At 38.2% G+C, this 21,088-nt stretch overlaps 1 protein-coding gene across 1 annotated transcript in view; it reads right to left on the reverse strand.

Annotated features, from left to right (window-relative positions):
• Window positions 1-21,088, reverse strand: part of LOC142109205 (cystine/glutamate transporter-like) — a 159,194-nt gene that overhangs the window by 16,070 nt on the left and 122,036 nt on the right. Inside the window, exons 7-9 of the mRNA XM_075193336.1 lie at window positions 15,863-15,986; window positions 13,313-13,416; window positions 11,386-11,482 (exon numbers count right to left, since the gene is read on the reverse strand). Of these exons, the coding sequence (XP_075049437.1) occupies window positions 11,386-11,482; window positions 13,313-13,416; window positions 15,863-15,986 (325 nt within the window). The remainder of the gene's footprint in view (window positions 1-11,385; window positions 11,483-13,312; window positions 13,417-15,862; window positions 15,987-21,088) is intronic.

The following is a 21,088-nucleotide window of genomic DNA, read 5'->3' on the forward strand; positions in this document are numbered from 1 at the left end:
ACTGTATGCGCCTGAAGGTGTCCTCAAGTCTCACATAATTCACCAATAATACCTTATCCTTAGATGGCTCCTTGCCATTCTGGGTATCATCACTTTTCATCTTATAGCCATATTATTATACATTTCATTTGTGTATAATTACTAAACTGTTTATTGCTAAAAACTGGAAACAATCTATGATTTCTACCATGTAATAAAGCATTTAATGATTTTTGTTTATTGAAATACAATATATATTATATTTTAAGGTGGAAAAATCCAAAATAGTCTCAAATTTCTGTGGGTAAATGTATTAAAGTCCGGTTTTTTCAACTCGCCGGGAATCGGTGAGTTGACAGCTAAAGTTTAGAGCGGCGCTTGCCTTTAGAAGTTGAAAAAACCGGACTTTAATACATTTACCCCCTAGTATTTATTATCATAGTTGATTCTCTGTGCTACATACATTTCTTAATTTCCTTACTACTATTGGTAATTATAATTGACCTAACCTAGTATATGATGATTGTGTACTGTATACCAGAGTACCTCAAACAGGACTTGTTACAGTTGTGTGGAGGGACCTTTAGACTCCTGAGTACTAAGTGGTAATAATGATATGTGAAGGAGTTAAAAATGTTGTTATTGCCTTAAAAAATATATATTCAGCATAATCAGTGGAAAAAACAGCTCCAGCCTAAAATATCACAAGGACATCGGGTGAAGGCCTAGACCATGAGAAGACAGATGGAGGAATTGGATGTACTGGCGTTTGCGGAAATGGATAAGAAGAAGAAGCCATAAAAGGGGACACGGAAATAATTATCTAGCTTTGTCACATAATTTTTATTAACTCAGGAAAATATCAATCATATGCTTGGCTTATAATCAGATCAAAGGCTTTTCAAGTATAAATGTAATCTAAGAATAAACGAGCTCAGCTCAGTATACATCTTGACAATGGCCTGTCTGTGTCTTGATTACTGATCTCCTGGTTAACCAGCATTATCTTACAGGTATCTGAAGGGACTTGATAAAGGAAAGGTAAATTACTCTAACATTACGTGGGGGCTCGTCCGAAATCTCGGACAACCTGTACAGATGACAAGCAACGCTTACAGCATCGACTTGAATCACGGGACAGTTTAAATCCGTACGGTGAGTAAAATTCAGCTGTGATTTTTCCACTGATTTACTCTCTGTCCAGTTTTCTTGCTGTTCATCTGTATATGGTAAGAGAGAATCTTTGAACACAGATATCTGTTTGATAGCATAAAAGCGCTACACATATGGTTGAATCTGAAATAAGTCATACTATATTCACTCATGATTGAATTTTAATAATACATTTGGCTACTGTCCAGACTGTTTATGTGCTGTTATGCATAGAAAGCATCCTGGTGATGCTGCTATAGTGATATATAAATAGATATAAATATAAATATATAAATATTTATAGTGATACTATAAATAGACCTAATGCAGTGAACTAAGTTCATTGCGTATCGGAGCCTCTACATGGTAGGAGCTCCGATGCGCAATGAGCTTAGCTCATCGCGGTAGTTCTATTTATAGTATTAAGTGATTTTCCCACTAGCGTGGGAAAATCCCCTAATACTATAAACAGACCTAGCGCAATGAGCTGAGCTCATTGTGTATCGGAGCTCCTACTAGGTAGGAGCTGTTTGCGACGGTCCTGCACATTTTTTATTTTCCTTCAATCAAGCAAGAAGATTCGTGGAGCTTACAAATATGGGCCCCCCCTGGCCGAAGAACAGAAAACTGCAAGCAACAATGGGCTCCCCCCTGGGCAGAAGAACTGAGGAAATTTCAAGCATGGACTTTTGGAAATTACAAGTATGTTTTGGACTAGGTCAAGCACAACTTCTGGAACTACAAATTTATTTTGGACATGGTCAAGCATGGATTTTGGATACAAATTTATTTTGGACTTTGGTGACAGCCATTTTGGGATTAAAAGCTGCTGGTGAGAGAAGAAAACTTCATTGGTGAGTATAGGGGATTTATTATTTTTAATTAAAATATATGGTGTAAATGAGAGTGTTTAGTCTTTATTGTGGGTTTATTATTTTTAATAAATGTTAGTGGTTGTAATGAGGGTGTGGTGATTTTGTTAACATTTTCTTTTGTGGAACTACAGGTCCCAGCCAGCCGTGGGTGTCAGGGCATGTTGGCACTTTGTGGTTCTCTAAGTGCCAACATGCCCTGGCTGCCGTGGGTATGCTGGTGCTTGTAGTTATACAAGTAGCAGCATGCCCACACTATTTATGGCAACCTGGCTGGCTGGAACTTGTAGTTCCACAAAACAAAATGGCGTCTGTTTGTTTTTTCCTACTTATTTTGCTGATATTACTCTACACCCACTGCCCTGGGGTGTATTAAGAGCCCTAGTGCTATCAACACTGGGCTGGGTGTCCCTAGGGGGAGCTGCTCATTTTTTTCAGCGGACCCCACTCTCTCCTTAGGGAATCCAGCCCAACGCTGAACAGCCTGGGGTTGGTTAGTCATTATGGCAGGAGGACCCCTGCCACGTGTCCCCCTGCTATAGTGCCTCCAACCCCGGCTGGTTTGCCTAGTGCTGGTTCCGTGAAAATCGGGGGGACCCCACGCGAAATTTTTCCCCAATTTTCACGGACCCAGCAGTAGGCTGACAGCACTAGGGTTAAGACTGAATAGAGGGGGACCCCATGCAATTTTTTTTTTTTAATCACCGCACAAAACTTCAGAGCACTTTTAAATTTCCCGCCCCCCAGCTCAGTGCAGTGAAAAAATTAACTGATGTCACTGAGGGGCGGGAGGTTTACAACGGGCTGTTTTACACAGCCACTCTGGCACCGCTCTGGGGGATTAAACTATGAAATAAGAGTGGTGCCAGGGCTAAAAATGCTAGTGTGTCCCCCCCCTCAGTCCCAAAACTCCAGTCATCCTCCCTCTACCCCCCAAATGTGGCTAATTTCTCCTGTTCACAGAAATCTTTTTCTTAGAGAGAGGTCAGTCAGCCATATTTGTGCTCTCAAGTGAAGCCACTTTCAGTACACCCAGCACACACCTCTATCTGACATGTGCAACGTTATGAAATCCCCTATCTTTATAATGGGACATATTTTACCAAATTGTAAAAAAAACTGAAACTTTGTCAAACTTGTGAACCCTCAAAGGCACTCCTAAGCCCTAATAGCTTTGTAACAAAACTTACCACATGTCCTTAAACGCCCTGTACACCGAGTTACGCTCTCCCAAAAAAAAAAACAGAAAAGCAGCGACTTTTGCCAAATAGGAAGTGGAAAAAAACAGCGAGATTTAGAACTTTAGATTGTTCCTAAATTTTCATTTTTTATTCCCTTTTTCTGAAATTTGGCATGCGGCACCTGTGGACAGTTCTCCATTCGCATGCCAAATTTCAGTTTAATACATTTTAAAATGTAGACCCATGCCGCCCCTCTCACAGATTTCCAATGAGAATGTCGTTTTTTAGATGTAACCTTAATATAAGCGCACGACTGTGCCCTTTTAATTTATATAAATGATTAGAAAGAGAAAACATCATAATCATTTCTAACCATCAACTGAAAGAAGAGTACTGCACTTATTTAATATATAAATTTTTATCACATTACAGCTGCTGTGAATATTTTCTATCAGTTGCAAGCTCCTAATTTTCTTACCTATTCCTCCAAGAGCTCAAGGTCAAAACAATAACTATTTAGACAGCCATTGCTGTCACTTTCTTAGCTGTCTTAAAACCACATAAATGTTTTTCTTTTTTTGTTTTTTTTAATCCACAGTGTCACAAACACACTCCCAATTGCCGTGATTTTGGAGTGTTCGCTGTGTGAGGTCACACACAATTCAGTCTGCAGTCTCTATCTACCTATCCCACAGGTTAAACACCTAAGGAATCACCCCCAAAACACAGCGCTCTAACACCCCCAGACACGTCAGGTTTTCCACCACCTATTGAATACGGGCAATAGGACCCCAATATCCTGTCCCACGCTGGCACGCAAGGCTTCTAACTGTCCACAGACTAGCAAGACACACACCAGCAAGCAAAGGGTTACCTCTTCACACTTCCAAACAGTTACACAAATGTAAATACAAGCACACACAGCTTGCTAATCAAATGTATCAACAAATCACACACTGGCATTCCAAGGGTTAACTTCTTAACAGGCTAATGGTTTCGTTAGAGTATCAAGGACACATCATATTAAATTATAGATTTAATATACAAAAGTACAGGACATACAGATAGAAAAAATAATGAATAACAATTAATGGATTGACATAATAAGCAAACAGTTTAAAATCAAAGGGGTTGCATTCAGAATTTCACTTACTTGAGTTGCATAATTTGTGCCATGGGGAATTGGCTAGGAAGATATATAGCTTATCAATGTGAATTCATTTCCCCAAAAAAAGTCTGACACCTGCTGTGACAGAATGGACCGCCTGTGCCACCCTGTCTGTTGTTGCGGGAAACCGGCTGGGCTTACTTTGCCACCGCTCCCTTTCGTTATCCCAAATGCGCCCTCTTGCCGCAGTAGAAGGGGCTTACAATGCTGCCACCACTGAGCTCCTTCTACGGCACTCAGAACCACGTTCCTTCTGGGTAACTGATGCTGCTAGTGTACCTCATTGCTGGTGTACCCGGGCTGGTAACTCCGGACCTCTTACTATGGATCCGGGTTGCTGGGAATGGATACCCCCCTGGCCTATCGCATTGACCAGGACTGCTGGGTAGCAGGCAGAGTGGTGGTACTGGAAATGCTTGGGTCCAAACCTCAGAGACAGCCGGCGAGCGAATTAGATTTAGGGTCTAATCTGTAGATCACAGGAATACAGCAATATTGAAGATGTTTTCAAGCTAAGCTAACAAAATTTGTGCTGGGCCTTTGGCCAGAGCAGGCATGACACTTTATCACAAAACTTTGTTAGCACTTCCTGCTATCAGACTCCCTTGCACATATGCCTAATTGGAGGTTTCCACTGGCAACCTTACAAATCCTAAACAATGACACTTCCATACTAAATACATCCCAATACACACAAGACCTCCATCCACAAAGGCCTATTGTATCAGATATATGCATCAGAAATAAGGCATATCCTTTAGTAAGGTGAAAATAGGAAAAAACTGCTTCTAATCTGGTCTCAGAAATAACAATTTCCTATCTCAGAATATATACAATACAAAAAATAAGTGCATATGCAATTATATAAATATGCGCCCTGCGCTATTTCCCTTAAATAAATTGATATCATAATAATTCTTCACAGACATATCCCAGAGACAAAACTCCCCCTTCAATAAACTGGTCATAATCTCCTGTACATTTAAATACCAAACATGATGGAATTCTGACAATATTACATACCTTTTCCAAAGATATGTGATTATAGCTGTTCCCGGATACCGCCTGTACCTGTCCTTGTGTGATTTCTGCTCCTCAGTATGGAGTCACACACAGATTTCCCCAAAAATTTGAATACATCTTCTTTGAAGTTCATTTTTCTATATACTTGTCTGTTCCTTCACATGCTTTCCTTGACAGCAAAATTTTCACCTAGGCATATGGCTCTCTCTCTAATTCACACCTAATGGTTCTATGGTGTTTACACTATCTAATGAAAGGAAGTCAATTAAGACTGGGATTACAGGATCAAACACAATGGATGTCTGTGATCTACATATCTTAAGCAGGTCTCCTCACAAAAGGGTTTGCTCAACCTAATTACCTCCGACTGGGCTAATTGTTTACTTTTTAAAAACATTTGGTCAAACACTTATCTGAGTTGAAAATCAGGTTTACTTACATGTATCAATGCAATATATTATTTGGGCCCAGACATTCAATATTCTATTTCATTATGTCAGATTTATGCTCTCATCCGTACACACAGACTTTCTAATTTTCAAGGTAGACGTATAAGTATATATGTGTATGCTACACTCTGAATAGGCTTAGTCTCTACTTCAAATGATTCTTAATCATTCCAAAAGCAATGCATGAATTATTTTATATATAAAACAGGTTATTAAATGGTTTCATGATTGTCATTTGGACTCTTCCCTAGTACCTTGGTACTGATGACACATTTTTAAACATCTTTAGCAGACTTGAATAAAAACGTAATCATAACATACTAAAACACTATAAAACGTTATGTAAAATGACTTTTAGCAGCCATGTCAGCATATATATTAATTTTTCATAAAATGTACCATCAAGGGATTCAATAGAACCCTTGAGGAGTGGATTAGAGTTATATGTAAGTGCAATTACTCTGCACTGCGCATGTACACAACTTTTATGTGATACTTGTTTCACTTTAATAAAATACAATAAAAGCATGTAGATGCAATTTAAACAGACCCCATTCAGATGCACATTATTTTGATTGATATACATCTTTGAATTATGTCTTTTAAAAGCTGTTAAAACTAAAAAATACAAATAATGAATGCCAATTAGTCTGGATGCAACAATATGTTAAATTTAAGGTTGCAGGGATCTTATCATGTGTGTAATGCAAATGCCAATGTAGAAATCTAGGTTTATCTTGTTTTTGAAAATACACAAATGGGAAACTTTTACCTTCAACTTTAAATCACTCCCTTGTTGTTCTCAGAACACTTAGTCTACTGAATATTAGTAGAATCTGTTACAAACACAATACTAATATTATTTTGGTGCACCCTTTAATTTGCACTAATGTTTAAAATCAAACTGGTGAAGTCAGCGCAAGAGGATTATTTTTATTGCTCTGAAATGATTATTTGGTATTATTATTAATATAGTTATTATTAGTCAGTTTAATATACAATTCAGCTTATTTTGAGAAAGTGAAGGTAACATTTTTCCTAAATTGTATCTGTGAATGACATAATGTCCTGCCGCTGGCTGCTGATCCTCAGTGTCAGTAAGGAGTCAGGGGGCTTGGAGTGTCACACTCCCAGTCCAAAAGGAGCAGAGGATATCTGCCTCCCATCCTACTATGGGGGCACAGTGCCCGAGGAGAGGTGTGTAGGGACCAATGGATTGTCTCACAGATATCAGAGGGAGAGTTGCAATGAAGGGTTGGTGAGGGCCTTAAACTTTGGGGGTTCATTTTATGGACTGGTGTGGATCAGAGTAAGGGAGTGGAAAATATAAATCATTGTTTTATGTTAAACTTAATTGCTACTATACACATACATATTAGTAATAATTAGTGTATGTTGATGGTTTTTAACAAATCCAGCTTTTTCTTTCTCTTTCAGGTGGCTAGTTATGTGTAGTTCGGTAGAGACCACAAATACCTATTGCAGGTTTGAATTGTGCGTACCATTCCATATTTATTATTCAAAACGTTTTATTTGTATTTTCAAATATAAAAAAGAAAAAACAGTAGATATTCAATACATATTTTCTTTTTCAAATAGCGACATATATAATAGACACATATACATACATATATCCACACATACATGTCAGATAATCACATAGTAGTAAAAAATAAGGAGATTGAAGTTGAAATGTATATGTCTTCGTTAAGTGAATATCCACTTATTAACAAACATAACTTAAATTAGCATAATCAGAATCAAACTCAAAGCATCAGGTAGACATCATTTGTTCTTCTACAATAATTATACTATATTTTACACATTGCAAACATTTATTTTAACGTTTCATATTGTCTATCTCATACCGTGTGCTTGGGATTGGAAATTAGATAATGCATATTAGACAGTAAGTAATGTATATTGAATATTGGTGGAGGGGCAGGAAGAGTGAGAGAGGGGAGATGAAGATATTGTCACATAACCCGTTACCTAAAATTGCACAAGTTATGTATGAAGGACCAGAAAAAATAAAAGCAAACCATTAATCATCTGAACCCAGAAGCCTATATAAGGACCATTTAGTAGATTCAAACACTTGGAGAATGTCATCTTGTTGAGATTTTGGTAACGATTCTACATAAGGACCCCTCTTGAAATGGAATTTAAGCACTCCTTTTTCAATGTCTGGAAAGGGTGCACATCTATCAATAAAGAGAAGTTCTAATAATTCCAATTGTACATCTTTTAAAAATGTAGGAGAAATGGAAGTCCAGTTACGCAAGATTGCTTTTTGCTACTGTCAAAACTTCTGTTAAAATTGGAATAATATTAAAAGAAGGCAAGCTACCTTTCCAAGTGTCAAACTTACAAAACAGAAATGGGATGTATTCTCTGCATAGCGTGATCTTAAAAATAGAATTCAGAAAAGCCAGTATTTTGTTACAAAAGTGAGATATTTTCCTGCACTCCCAAAAATTATGGTAAAAGGTAACTGGACCTTGTTTGCATTTTGGGCATAAACCTCTTTCTTCTAATATAAAATGTTTTCTTTCTGATTGTGATATATAAGCTCTGTGCGCATTTTGATATGTACTTCTTGTAATTTCGCTGAGGTTAAGCATTTTAATGTTTTATCTTGATACTTCATCAAAGTATCTAGATTCGTTAATGAAGGGATATCACGACTCCAGCCTTGGAGTGTGTTACTCCGGAGTCTAGAATCATCACAATATAAGAGGTCCTGGTACAAATATCTAATTCTGATTTTGTTGGTTTTGAGAAAATGTAATAAACTTTCTAGCTTGTCAGATTCTGGCCATCTGGTTTTATTGAGCGTCATGATCATGATAAAATAGCGGACTTGGAGGTACATGTAGAACTGTTTATCATCTAATGAGTGTTTCTGAGATAATTGTTGAAAAGAATATAAAGATCATCCAGGATCGAACACATCCCTAATAGAATAAATCTCCTTATGTTTCCACTTCAATAAATTTTTGCTGTTATTCCAGGTTCAAAAGTGGGGTTGCCCCATATAGCATTATATTTAGTGACATTAAAAGCTCTGTCTAATTTCTTATTATCGCCCTGCATGATACGTGTCCCAGAATAAAGCGTTATTTGCTCTTTGAGGAGGGAGAAGGTGTGGGGGTGTATGTAGTAGGGTTGCTAAAGAGTAAGGGGAAAAAAGTTTTTTCTCTAGGTCTGGGTTAACAAAAAAGGGTTGTTGCAATAACCAGCCAGATGCATAAGGAAACAAAGCAGATTGCGAGAGGCCATCGCATCCGGAAAGCCAATACCACCATTCCGTCTATCCAGATATAATTTGGCTTTGGCAGTTCTAGGATTACAATGCTTCCTGAGGAATTTACAGAATAGCTTAGTACAATGTGCAGCATCTGCTGCGCTTAACTCTACAGGAAGTATTTGCAGCCATTCCATATTTACTTCTAAAAGTGCATTAGTTATTCAGATTGGTACAACTGCAATTACGATTGCACTCAATGATTTAGCTAAGGCAGTATGAACCAGCAAATAACTTAGAGTGTTATCTAAAATAAGATGAATAACATGTTATGTCCATTTTATCAAGTTTTTACATTATAAATAATACTGAATGAACAAATAATTAACACTAAAGTTGTTCTTACAAAGAATGGAGAACTACTAGAAACAGTAGAACTATAAAATGTAATTCTACTACCAGTATCTGTATCAGAAACCTCACTCAATTGAAGCACTAAATAATGGTACACACAAAATGGCTCAATATTTATATTTAAAGGTGGAGACCATTTTTGAAAATACAACCTCTTTTTCTCACATACACCTAAATATCCCCTTGTTTCTAACAGTTTGCTCTATTCATCTCTGTGACAAAACGAGTGTGATAACCCTGTAAAACCATCCTGTTTCTCACATAATGTGGATATTAGTAAGTACTTTTTATAGCCCTTGCCTTTATTCCCCAGCTCACCAGACCACAAGTGCATTGTCTAAATTCATGTAACTAAGGGGACATTGTAGCTCAGTGTAAATATGTATATTGTGTATTGTATATTGATGAGGTGGCAGTGAGGTAATTATTCATTGTCTTTAAAGTGAAGCCAGGGGGTTATGGGTAGGGATCAGGTTGAAAGATACTGTCGGGGCTAAACTAATTAGTGTGCATTGCTCTCAGAAGACTATTCCAGACAGGCCCTCTAGCAGGGGAGGTTCTGTGAAAGGACAGTTCATCTTCACTCTCCTCTCCAACCCCCCCTAGTCCAGAACTGACCAATGGTTAAGAAGAATAGACCCAGGGGTTTGCCCAGGGAGGGTAAAAGACTGTGGAAATTTGAACTTAGATATAAGGAGCCACTCCAGGGGGGAGGAGGTGTTCATTCTGGAATTTCATTCATGAAAGGTGCAAGATCTGGTTTTGAGTTGTTGTTCTCTACTAGAGTCTACATATGCAGCTCAGAGAGATCAATGGGTCGTCAAGTCTGAACAGCCAGGTGATTGTAACTCCTTAAGCTAGTGGGGTAAGAGACAAGTGATGTGGTAAACCTGCCTGGCATTTATTTACTGTGTACATAATAATCTAGTGTTGTTTTTATTACAATAAATGTACTGTTGTACTTTTCTAACTGCATTTGCCTGAGTGACTATACTAACCCTAGAAGGTTAGGGTTCTGGGTAGACTTCTCTGGCATAGAACGGCACCCGTGGGTGGCCAACCAGCGTGAAGTGGGTGGCATTGGTTCATAAAACCCGGTATCTTCACAATCTCTATTGAAGTAAACTAGAGGGACTACAATCACTCTCGGCTTCATGTACTAGGCGGAAAGGTCTTTTGGAATGAAGACCCCAAATTTCTATATATGAGGGGCATGTGAAAAATAATAGTTTGTCCAAAATTGTTCTTGCAAATGTAAATTAATGGTAATCAAAATATTTCATAAAATTTAAAAAATTCATGAACTTCCTTATGTATTTACATGTAGATTTACATTTCAGATGGGACATTGCCTTATGCCTTGTTCACTAGGTGAACACAGTTTAAGCAGCCTTGATTCAGGGATCAATATATCACTATGATTAATGCCCTGTCAGTATTCTCAGTACTTCTTTCAAGCACCCAATAGATTAAAATCTGGAAAAATTATTGGACCCTATGCTGCATTTTTCAAATTGATCTATTGATCCCTATGTGGAAAACTGCGTTCACCATTGACTAAACAAAGCACAGGCCAATGCAATATGTGTACATGTAAAGCCTTAGGAATATATAGGCAGGTATTACATGACTGCATGATCATTGAATAATCTACTTTACAATGTGAGCATCTGGGTAAACCTTTAGATAGATGCAGGAAAGATTTGTAAAATGTTATTACAAAGCGTAAGATACACATCTCCTAAAGATTTGTGTCAGGTATCAGATGACATCTTGAGCACTATAAAGTGCTTGATCTATTACAGACAAATGAAAAGGATAGAAAGTTAAAACTTAATTTCAATGCACTGTAAAATAATTATTAATAAACAAGAATAGTTAAAGATGTTATTTAGCTTACCAAAGCAATAACAGCTGGCAATGGAGTATGCTTGTGTACATGAATCATAGAGAGGATCTCTGGAAGGTGTCCCTCTCGGGATGCAACGTAGAACATCCTAATAGAATAAATATTGAATAATGCATGTATTTTAACAGTATTTATTGCTGTTTACCTGAGTATGCTCATATATTATCAACAATGGCCCACTGATATATTATGTTCTCATTTTAGAAAAGCATTAAAATAAAAATAGAATCTATGTTGTTTTTTTTGTATTGCATAAATCATTTACAATATACTTATATGTGCTTTTTTGACCAAGAGATGGACTAATGTCTCTATTGAGCAACTTTCACTTTAAGCACTCACCTTGTCACATACCTGTAACTGCACTACGTTACCATAGCAACATTATGGAGTGGACAAAGCTAGTGCACAAGATCTGACACCTTCATCCCTTTAGAAGGTGGCAGACCACACCATCCATATGTAATAAGTGACACTCCTTCAATGCAGAAGGTGTTATGACCAATATTGTAGTACGTAAGCTAGCTTATTATATCCTTGGCCAATAAACCTAATAGCATTGAAGCCGTGTTATCTAAAGTTGTTCAATGAGACAATAAATACATCACAAAATATATACACACAGGGCCTCATTTAGAGTCGGACGCAAAGTCCGTGTTAGGAGCAATCGACCACAAAACCACTATCACGCATGTGCAGCAAGCACCATATCCGCCTGCATCCTGGACGCAATTTACACGTGCGACAGCTTGCGGCTTGCTATGAGGGAAATGGCGGAACGCAGAATTGTGAAGGCGTGAACTTGTATAATATAGACATAGGGGGTGTGACCCCGTAAGTAAATCCTGGACACATTAAGGCGCAGACGCAACACACGTCAAAACAGGAATAAAATGTGTGGCAGGAATTAGGTGGCGCAAGTAGTTAGCTAGCTGCACGAACTGCTCGCAGCTCGGTAGGGTATTACGATTGGGACGCAACTTGGGTTGCATCCCACTCATAATACCCTACCAAGCTACGGCACACTCCCTGTCCTGCACGCCTTAGACACACGTTGTGTCCTACTCTAAATGAGGTCCACAGTGTCATTTTGGTTGGTCAGACGGACTGATCTGACAAACATGATCATATGTGGGTTACAAGACTATCTCCACACCCTATCAAAATTGAATCATATTGAGTCGAATTTAATCTGAAACACATGTGCAGTCATTGTCTGACAGAGAGAAGTGCAGATAACAATGCTTGTGGCTGTTTATCTACAGAACAACAGATCAGTGGAGTTTTGCCAAGTAGATAAGTTCCTCATTGATCTGAATTAACTAGTCATGCTGGTAGTGCTAAATGGATGGATCAAAGCATGTGGCACTAATAAACTTGAATTTATCATTATCATTGGCTAACTCTTTATAAGCTTGTAACACTACATGATTAATAAACAAAAAAACAGAATAGGGGTATGTGGCTGTTTCAATAATGACAACTTTTTTTTACTGATGATGACTAGAGAAATACACATCTTCTAAAGATTTGTGTCAGGTATCAGATGAAATCTTGAGCACTATAAAGTTCTTGATCTATTACAGAGAAGACAAATGAAAAGGATAGAAAGTCAAAACTTAATAGATATCCTTTTCCGCAGTACAGTAAAATAAATGTGATAAGGGTATAGTACAAGGCAGCAGCAGTCCAATAGCAGCATGTTATACTTTTGATAATCTTATAACAATAGGCCGGCACTGTTTTCTGCAAACAGACTGCAACTTTTACAAAACTTGTTATGGCCCCATGTTAAAATATACATGTATGCATGGCCGTTCTTGTTGGGAAACCTGGATATAATTTCTTTGCTATTTTGTACTTCTCTTTACAGAAGCAAATATTATTATTATTACTATTAATGTTATTATTATCTCACCTGGACACAGCAAAAATACCACTGTTCACGGTGCCAATGCAGGATAAAGCTACAAAGACGGGAACTGCCAGTGAGAAGTTTCCCAGGAGACGTTCTGCAAATGTCTGAAAGGAAATTTTTTATGAGAAAGTTTTACCCGTGCCTAGTTGTTTTCCATTTTACTGATGCTTAAAGCAGAAGCAATCCTAACAAAGTTTTAACAAATATCGACTTACTTTGACTTAAGTATTGTACTATATACATTCTTTTAAATTTAACAAGTGTGCTTTCAAACTGTCCCTATCTTTCATCTGTCATCCTTTGGTACTTCTTGCACCTCTATGTCCCCTATGCTGGATTCCTTAAATCTTTTCCAAGTTGTTAAAATCAGCACAATCCTATCTTCAATGTATATGATTGAGTTATAGTACTTTTCGGTATCTGTAATTTTTATAGCGTTTTATTTTGTTTACACAGACTATAAAGACTAATTTTATTAAAGGCATATTTTACTTAACATCTCCACTCCCTCCAACTAGTAAAATTGTGGAGTTTTATGCCAGGGGCCTCAAAAGCTCTGGAAATTTCTACCTCAACTGCAATGGCTTCTTGACTTGCCAATGACAACTGAGAACAGCTCAGATGCAAAGCAGAGAATTAAATTCGGCCACATTAGTGTAGAAATAATGCGGCGCTAATTGTATTACCGTTCATTAAAAACAGCATTAAAATTACTGCACTAACGGTAATACTGCGCACTTTTAGCTTAGTAACCGTAATAGTGCACAGACCACGTTATAACGCGGCTGAATTAAATTGGTCCCATACTGTACTATGTCAGTTTGTAATACAGGTTCTTTCCAGTCAATGTTAGAAACAGACACAGCAGTGGTGAAGTTGGAGAAAAAACGCTTTGAGCATTTGTTTTGTAGGAGGACATGTGCCAGCTTATAATGGGGACGATATTATTTTTCCTATAGTAATAGTACACCTCTGTGGAGATGAGCATTTAGGGTGATACAGAGTTGGACACAGGTTGGGTATAATTTACACTTAAAAGTAGGTGTCTGTAAAAATAGTGTATTTATGCTCGTATGCAGAGTCATAGGTATCTCAAGGTGCAGCCAGCTCTGCACCATCAGGATAGACGCTAGTTTTACGTCTGGCTTATATCAGGCAAACATCCACCGACCTGCTTACAACCATACAACCAGGTCATGAGCACAAGAAAAGTTTGCTAGCATTTGTTTTGACAGCGAAAAACACATTTGTTATTAGGCTTTATGTATTAACAGCAGATATAATACTCCTCACAAATGAAATGAAAGCAAAAAATATATTTTTACAAATACACCCACAAAATCCTATACTATGATACTTTGTATGTGTACTTGGGTGTTTAGTATACTGTGTAATATGCTGATGGTTTATAAATAAAAGATAATATTAGTAATAATAACACTCAATTTCCACATGATGAAATATGCAAAAAATCTTGTAATCTCACGTAATACAAGTTAAATACATTGTGTAACAGTTTAGAAAATACTGCTCATCTCTACTTACATTATGTTTAAAAATTCATATTTTCACAAACATGTATCAAGATCTATAGAAACTTACAGTACAAACACTCAATTAAAAAAAGAAAATATGTTGACTTGTCAAGGATGTTTGAATTGTGCCCTTTCCCATATGATGACAGTGTTGTTATGTGGGAAAGATTGATGTAAAATTTAATCACTATGCACTTAATTTTTACACTTTGTATCTAAGTCAGTGGTTTTGTTTGTTGCTAATAAAATTTCATTACTAGGAAAAAGGTAAAGGTAAAGATTTAAACAATGAACTGTTGTAATACTGTAGAATTTATTCTTAGTTACTTAATTTATTAAAGTGCCTGTTAGTAAAATAGCACTTAAAACTTTTTTGATAATATGATAAAAGTAAATAAGTGTATTAATTTTTCTGTTTTTTTAGTTTTAATGTTAGATTTTTTCTGTTTTTATCATATTGCAATGTACAAAGAACCCTAGAAACTCTGGTGAATGGTATTGTGCATATAAACATATGTTTATAAAGAATGATAGATCTTACATATAAATTAACTGTACTTTATTAGGGAAATTATAAGTTGCAGAAGAGTTCCACTAACTGTGTAAAAGCTGATATAGTCATAGAACTTAGAGACAACATCTAATAAGGTTATAATTTACACAATATCATAAAGGGCATTTCCAATTCTAGGATCATTAGATATCCATATGGGGCATTAAGTCTTGGAATGTTAGAGAGATGAAGCAGTGGCATGACACAATAAGGGGGCAATGATGACGGCAGTATTCTGTCGTGGCCAGCTCAGCTCAATGACTCCTCCTAAATGGGTTTACAGGTTCAAAAAGATAAAGGTTCCAAGGGCAGGGGTAAATACTATGCCAAGTGGAGAAGTCCTTACCATAGTTTTAACTATTACACATATGTTAATGTACAACAAATATTATCATTACAATATCTCAAATTACAGCTCAAATCTTAAAATAATGATCACATTTGCCTTTTCTACTTCCTTACCACAGCAACAGCATTTGACAGTAGCAGCTCTTCTGCTGTAATGGCTGTATAATATGCCACGTTAATTAAGACATATCCAATTGTTACAATGACCATTGATATACATATTGCAAGTGGTATGTTTCTGAAAAAGAAAAATCAAAAATTTATATGAAATTCATTTATATTTAGCTCTGACAAAAACTATCAACTGGAATTACATTCACAATACTACATGTCAGAACAAATAATAAATCACTGAATATAAATTAACACAATATTTGTCACAACCATGGTGTAGTTGTATCAGAGCTGTATCTTGATATAGTTTGTAGGAAGATGTATATTATTAATTGTTTAATTTCTATTTACAAAACAGGGTGTGTTGTTCCTTAATATATTTATGAACAGTTACCATAGTCTAGTGTGGGTGGAACTTTTTTAAGGAGACCTCACGCTGTTTGTACCACTGAAATTGCCACTATCAGTCCAGGCTATGGGCGCTGGTGCTAGTAACACTTTTGTTGGAGGACCAGACAATTCTTGTTTCTTATGTGTTTTTTGTGTTTATGTTACTGTATAAACAACTTGAACAAAAAGGTAAACAAAACAATTAAAACAAATTTGCCCCAAATATAACTTAATTGGTAAATATATAATGTGTCTTTTCATTAGAACATTAATGCACTATGGAGATGGAATCGCCTCTGATCTTAGTTTCATATGGAAAATTTTCAAACACGGTGCAACCAAAAATAAAGCTAAATGTATCTAACCATTGTGTCAATATTAAACTATAATAATAAACCTAGCAATTTTTTCTTTTTTTCTGAAATAATGTTAGAGAAAGTAATGCCACTATTTGACCTTAAATTAGCTGTTGTTTAAAATCTACATAAAATAATAATAAAAGAAGTTTATGCTTAACTAAATATGACCACCGTGCTCTTCTTCACTCAGCAGCAGCTACTTGCCGTGTTAGTAGGGAGATTCTGAATTAACAGAACAGTCAGAGTACAAGTGGCAGACTTGTCTACTTGTTCTGCCTACTGATCTGTGTGAATTGGTGGACTCATATACAACTGCACAGGAGCAGAAGAAGCCGGCGTGAGTTGATGACATCACTGGTGACCGCAACGCTGTTATCGGTGCTGTTAAGGGAGTAATGTAAGTTTGTGGGCATAGAAAAAGTACAACGCTTTGCAAAGTACATTGTCTATGCCCGCATACCTACATTACGCTCTTAACAGTACCGATAACAGCGTCGCGGTCGCCAGTGATGTCATCAACTTACGCCGGCTTCTTCATTCGTCACGATGCCCACAATTTCTCCAGCACATGTAAGGTGTGTTTGGCAAAAATTCAGTGAAACCTCGTTGGGACATAGTACCAATAAAGGAGTTTATACCCCTTTTTCTTTACTATGAACATTTATAGAACATTTATAGAAGACTTGTAGGTACCCTCTCTTTTATCAGACCACTGTTCCAAATCTAGCACCTCCCAATAATTTGATTCCCATTTAAGTTTGTATGGTTCATTCTCACTCTTTATGAATAGGCCTGCAATTAAGTTCTTATAATTATTTTGCATGCAGTGAAATAAATAGATAGAAAATGTTCATTTTGGATACATTTATTTTAAAATTTGACAACAATTTGAAGTTTTTGGGGTTGAGAAAATACATTAGGGGAGAAATGAGCAGGTTGTGGTAGAAGGGTCAAAAGCATGTCCTTCTAGGATTGAGTTAGTTAATTCTGTTAATTTAGAGGCAAGAATTCCAGCAAATTATTTATAGCATTGGGCAGGTAAGTGGTCTGGACTCTGGGTTGAGGCCACTTTCATAGATCAAAGTTTGTAAACTATGTCTTCGGAAATTTAGGTCCTTCATGACCAGCCAACACTGCCAATGTGTCATCCCTTTCAAAACTTGAGGAGTTAATGCTTTTGAATTTATTTACCAACATTCAATTCCCGACTTGGATTTCCCTGGAGTTTGTGAGGCAGATCTGTACTCATTTTAACACGATGAAAAGCAGCAATAGTTTATGTCTAAATTGATGTGCCCTAGGGATTGATATCAAAGAGTCACCACTAAAATTGTTTTGTCTGTTTTCTCGAACACTTCCAAATTTTAAGTAAAACGACATTTTTGTAATAAACACACTATTCATGCAATAATCAAGGTTATTTATGCAGTATATTATACTAAATCAGTTTTTATTCCATTTACTGTGTTTATCTGGTCTACGTGTGTCCTTGGTGTAGGTTTCTCAGAGACACAGCGGGATTTTAACAGAAGCCAGCTTTAAGAAAGAAATTCATTTGTTAGGAACCCCTCAAACCGGTACGCCAAAACCCGGAGTCTGCTCTGAGAGTCTGGTATTCACTGTTGCCCCTAGTGGTGGTGACAGACTTGGCTGCAGACTAACAAAGGGTCGTGAGAAGCGTAGCGGCTGGGGGGAACCCAGGAATGCAGAATGAAGTCCAGGCAAGGGTCGAGGGCCGGCAGCAGACAGAGTATCCAATAGGCAAGCCGAGGACAGAGGTCACAGGCAGAACAGCAGCGTAAGAGTCCAGGCAGAAGGTCAAGGGGCACAGGCAATCAATCGCAGTCAGTTAACAAGGCAAGGGTCAGCAACAATTATCAGAATCGAATTAAAACAGAAAGCGAGGGACACAGCAGGCTTTGTATGCTTCAAGCAGTAACTATGACCGGCAGGAAGGCTTTGCCCCTTCCTGCCTGAAATAGCAGCATGGCCCAATGGGAGAGAGGCAGTCCCAGCTTTACTATTTGCACGTGCGCCCGGCTGTCCTACATGGCGGAGCGCGGCGATACACAATGAAAGCGTCCCGACCTTTGCCTTGGCAACGGCCGGGACAACCCGGAAGTGACGTCCCAGTCATCATGACGATGGCCGGGATGTAAGGGCAGAGAGTGCTCATGACAGTACCCCCCCCCCCCTTGAGGAAGGGTCAAGGGACCCCGAAAACCTGGTTTTCCGGGAAATTTTCTAAAGAACTCAGTGAGTAACCTATCTGAGTGTAGATTTCTTTGCGGTATCCACGACCATTCTTCGGGGCCGAACCCCTTCCAATGGACAAGAAAATGAATTTGACCCTGAACTTTCTTTGAGTCCAGGATTCTCTCGACATCAAATTCTTGATGTCCGTCAATAGATACAGGTGGAGGCTTAGAAGGCCGTCTGCGTTGGAATTTTTTGGAGGAAAGAACGGGTTTCAACAGGGAACAGTGGAATGTTTTAGGCATTCTTAAGGATTCCGGAAGTTTCAGTCTGAACGAGACTGGGTTGACTTGTTTCAGGTTGGGAAAGGGTCCGATAAACTTGGGTCCAAGTTTTTTGCATGGTTGGTGAAGTCTGATATTCCGAGTAGATAACCACACGAGAGCAGGTCAGCAAAAACTTTGGACCTAAAAAAGGCCCGAAGTAAGGACTGATGTATCAACTTCCAGATCCTGCTAAGCCGGCTAGACCTATATTCTGATGGTTTATCAGCAGACAAAGAAGACAACGAATTGGCTCTGGGATGATACCCAAGGTTGCAGTAGAAAGGAGAGTGCTGGGATGAGGAGTGACATACATTATTGTAGGCAAACTTAGCCCATGGAACAAGATCCACCCAGTTGTCATGGTTTTTTGATATATACAATTGCAGATATTGTTCTAGGGACTGATTCACCCTATCAGTTTGTCCGTTAGACTGTGGATGGTAGGCAGATGATAGGCTTAGACTAATACCTAGCAATGAGCAAAACGATCTCCAGAAGGCTGCAATGAACTGAGACCCGCGATCGGACACAATTTTGTCAGGAAGACCGTGGAGACAAAACACATGTTTGATGAATAATGAAGCCAGTGTGCGTGCAGAAGGTAATTTAGTCAAAGGGATAAAATGAGCCATTTTACTGAACCGATCCATGGTGTTGCACCCGGAAGATGGAGGTAAGTCGACAATAAAGTTCTTGGACAAGTGGGTCCATGGTCTGACTGGAACAGGCAAAGGCAACAATAAGCCAGTAGGAGATTTACGGGTAATCTTCTTTTTGGAACAGAGATCGCAAGATAAAATATATTCTCTAACATCCGCAGATAATGATGGCCACCAGACAACATGAGAAATGATTTTGATGGTCTTTGTAACACCGGGATGTCCAGAAGTCTTGTTGTCATGACACTTTGAGAGGACCAACTTCCTGAGATGTACCGGCACAAAGAGTTTGTCCGCTGGAGTTTCAGGAGGTGCCTGTGGTTGAAATTGTTTAAGGGTCTTACTAAGTTCCTGCGTGAAGGCAATCAAAATAGAAGAAGTGGGAACAATGGAACAGGGTTCAGAGACCGGAGCTTGAGAAGAGAAAAGACTGCGTGAAAAGGCATCAGCTCTGAGGTTTTTTGAGCCAGGTCGGTAGGTGATAATGAAGTGAAAACGGGAGAAGAAGAGAGACCACCGCGCCTGCCTAGAATTTAACCTTTTGGCAGACTCTATGTAGGACAGGTTCTTGTGGTTGGTATATACTGTGATAACGTGTTTAGCACCTTCAAGCCAGTGGCACCATTCCTCCAATGCCCACTTGATGGCCAGCAACTCCCGATTGCCAACATCGTAATGTCCCTCGGCAGAAGAAAATCTTCGAGATAAGTAGGCACAGGGATGAAGGCGATGGTCCTTCAAGTCTTTTTGGGATAGCACTGCTCCCACACCTACATCAGAGGCATTCACTTCAATGATAAATGGAAGGTCAGGATTTGGATGTCTAAGCACAGATGCTGACACAAAGGTCTGTTTCAAGGCTTCGAAGGCAGAGATAGCAATTGGAGACCATTTTTTTGTGTCAGCTCCCTTCCGGGTCAAGGCTGTGATAGGAGCAACGAGAGTAGAAAAGGAGCTGATAAATTTTCTATAATAGTTAGCGAACCATAGGAACCTTTGTATCGCTTTAAGATTCAAGGGTCGCACCCAGTCGAGAATGGCATGCACCTTTACGGGATCCATGGCGAATCCTTCCGGGGAAATGACATACCCCAAAAATGTGACTGTGGAAACCTTGAACACGCATTTTTCTAATTTAGCATAGAGGTGATGATGGCAGAGTTTCCGAAGAACTAGTTGTAAATGTTCACGATGTTGTTTAAGGGACTAAGAATAGACCAGGATGTCATCTAGATAGACGACTACAAAGGAGCCCAGAAATTCACGAAGGACGTCATTAATTAATTCTTGAAAGAC

The sequence above is a fragment of the Mixophyes fleayi genome, chromosome 1, assembly GCF_038048845.1.
Source record: "Mixophyes fleayi isolate aMixFle1 chromosome 1, aMixFle1.hap1, whole genome shotgun sequence".
Taxonomy (NCBI): Eukaryota; Metazoa; Chordata; class Amphibia; order Anura; family Limnodynastidae; genus Mixophyes; species Mixophyes fleayi.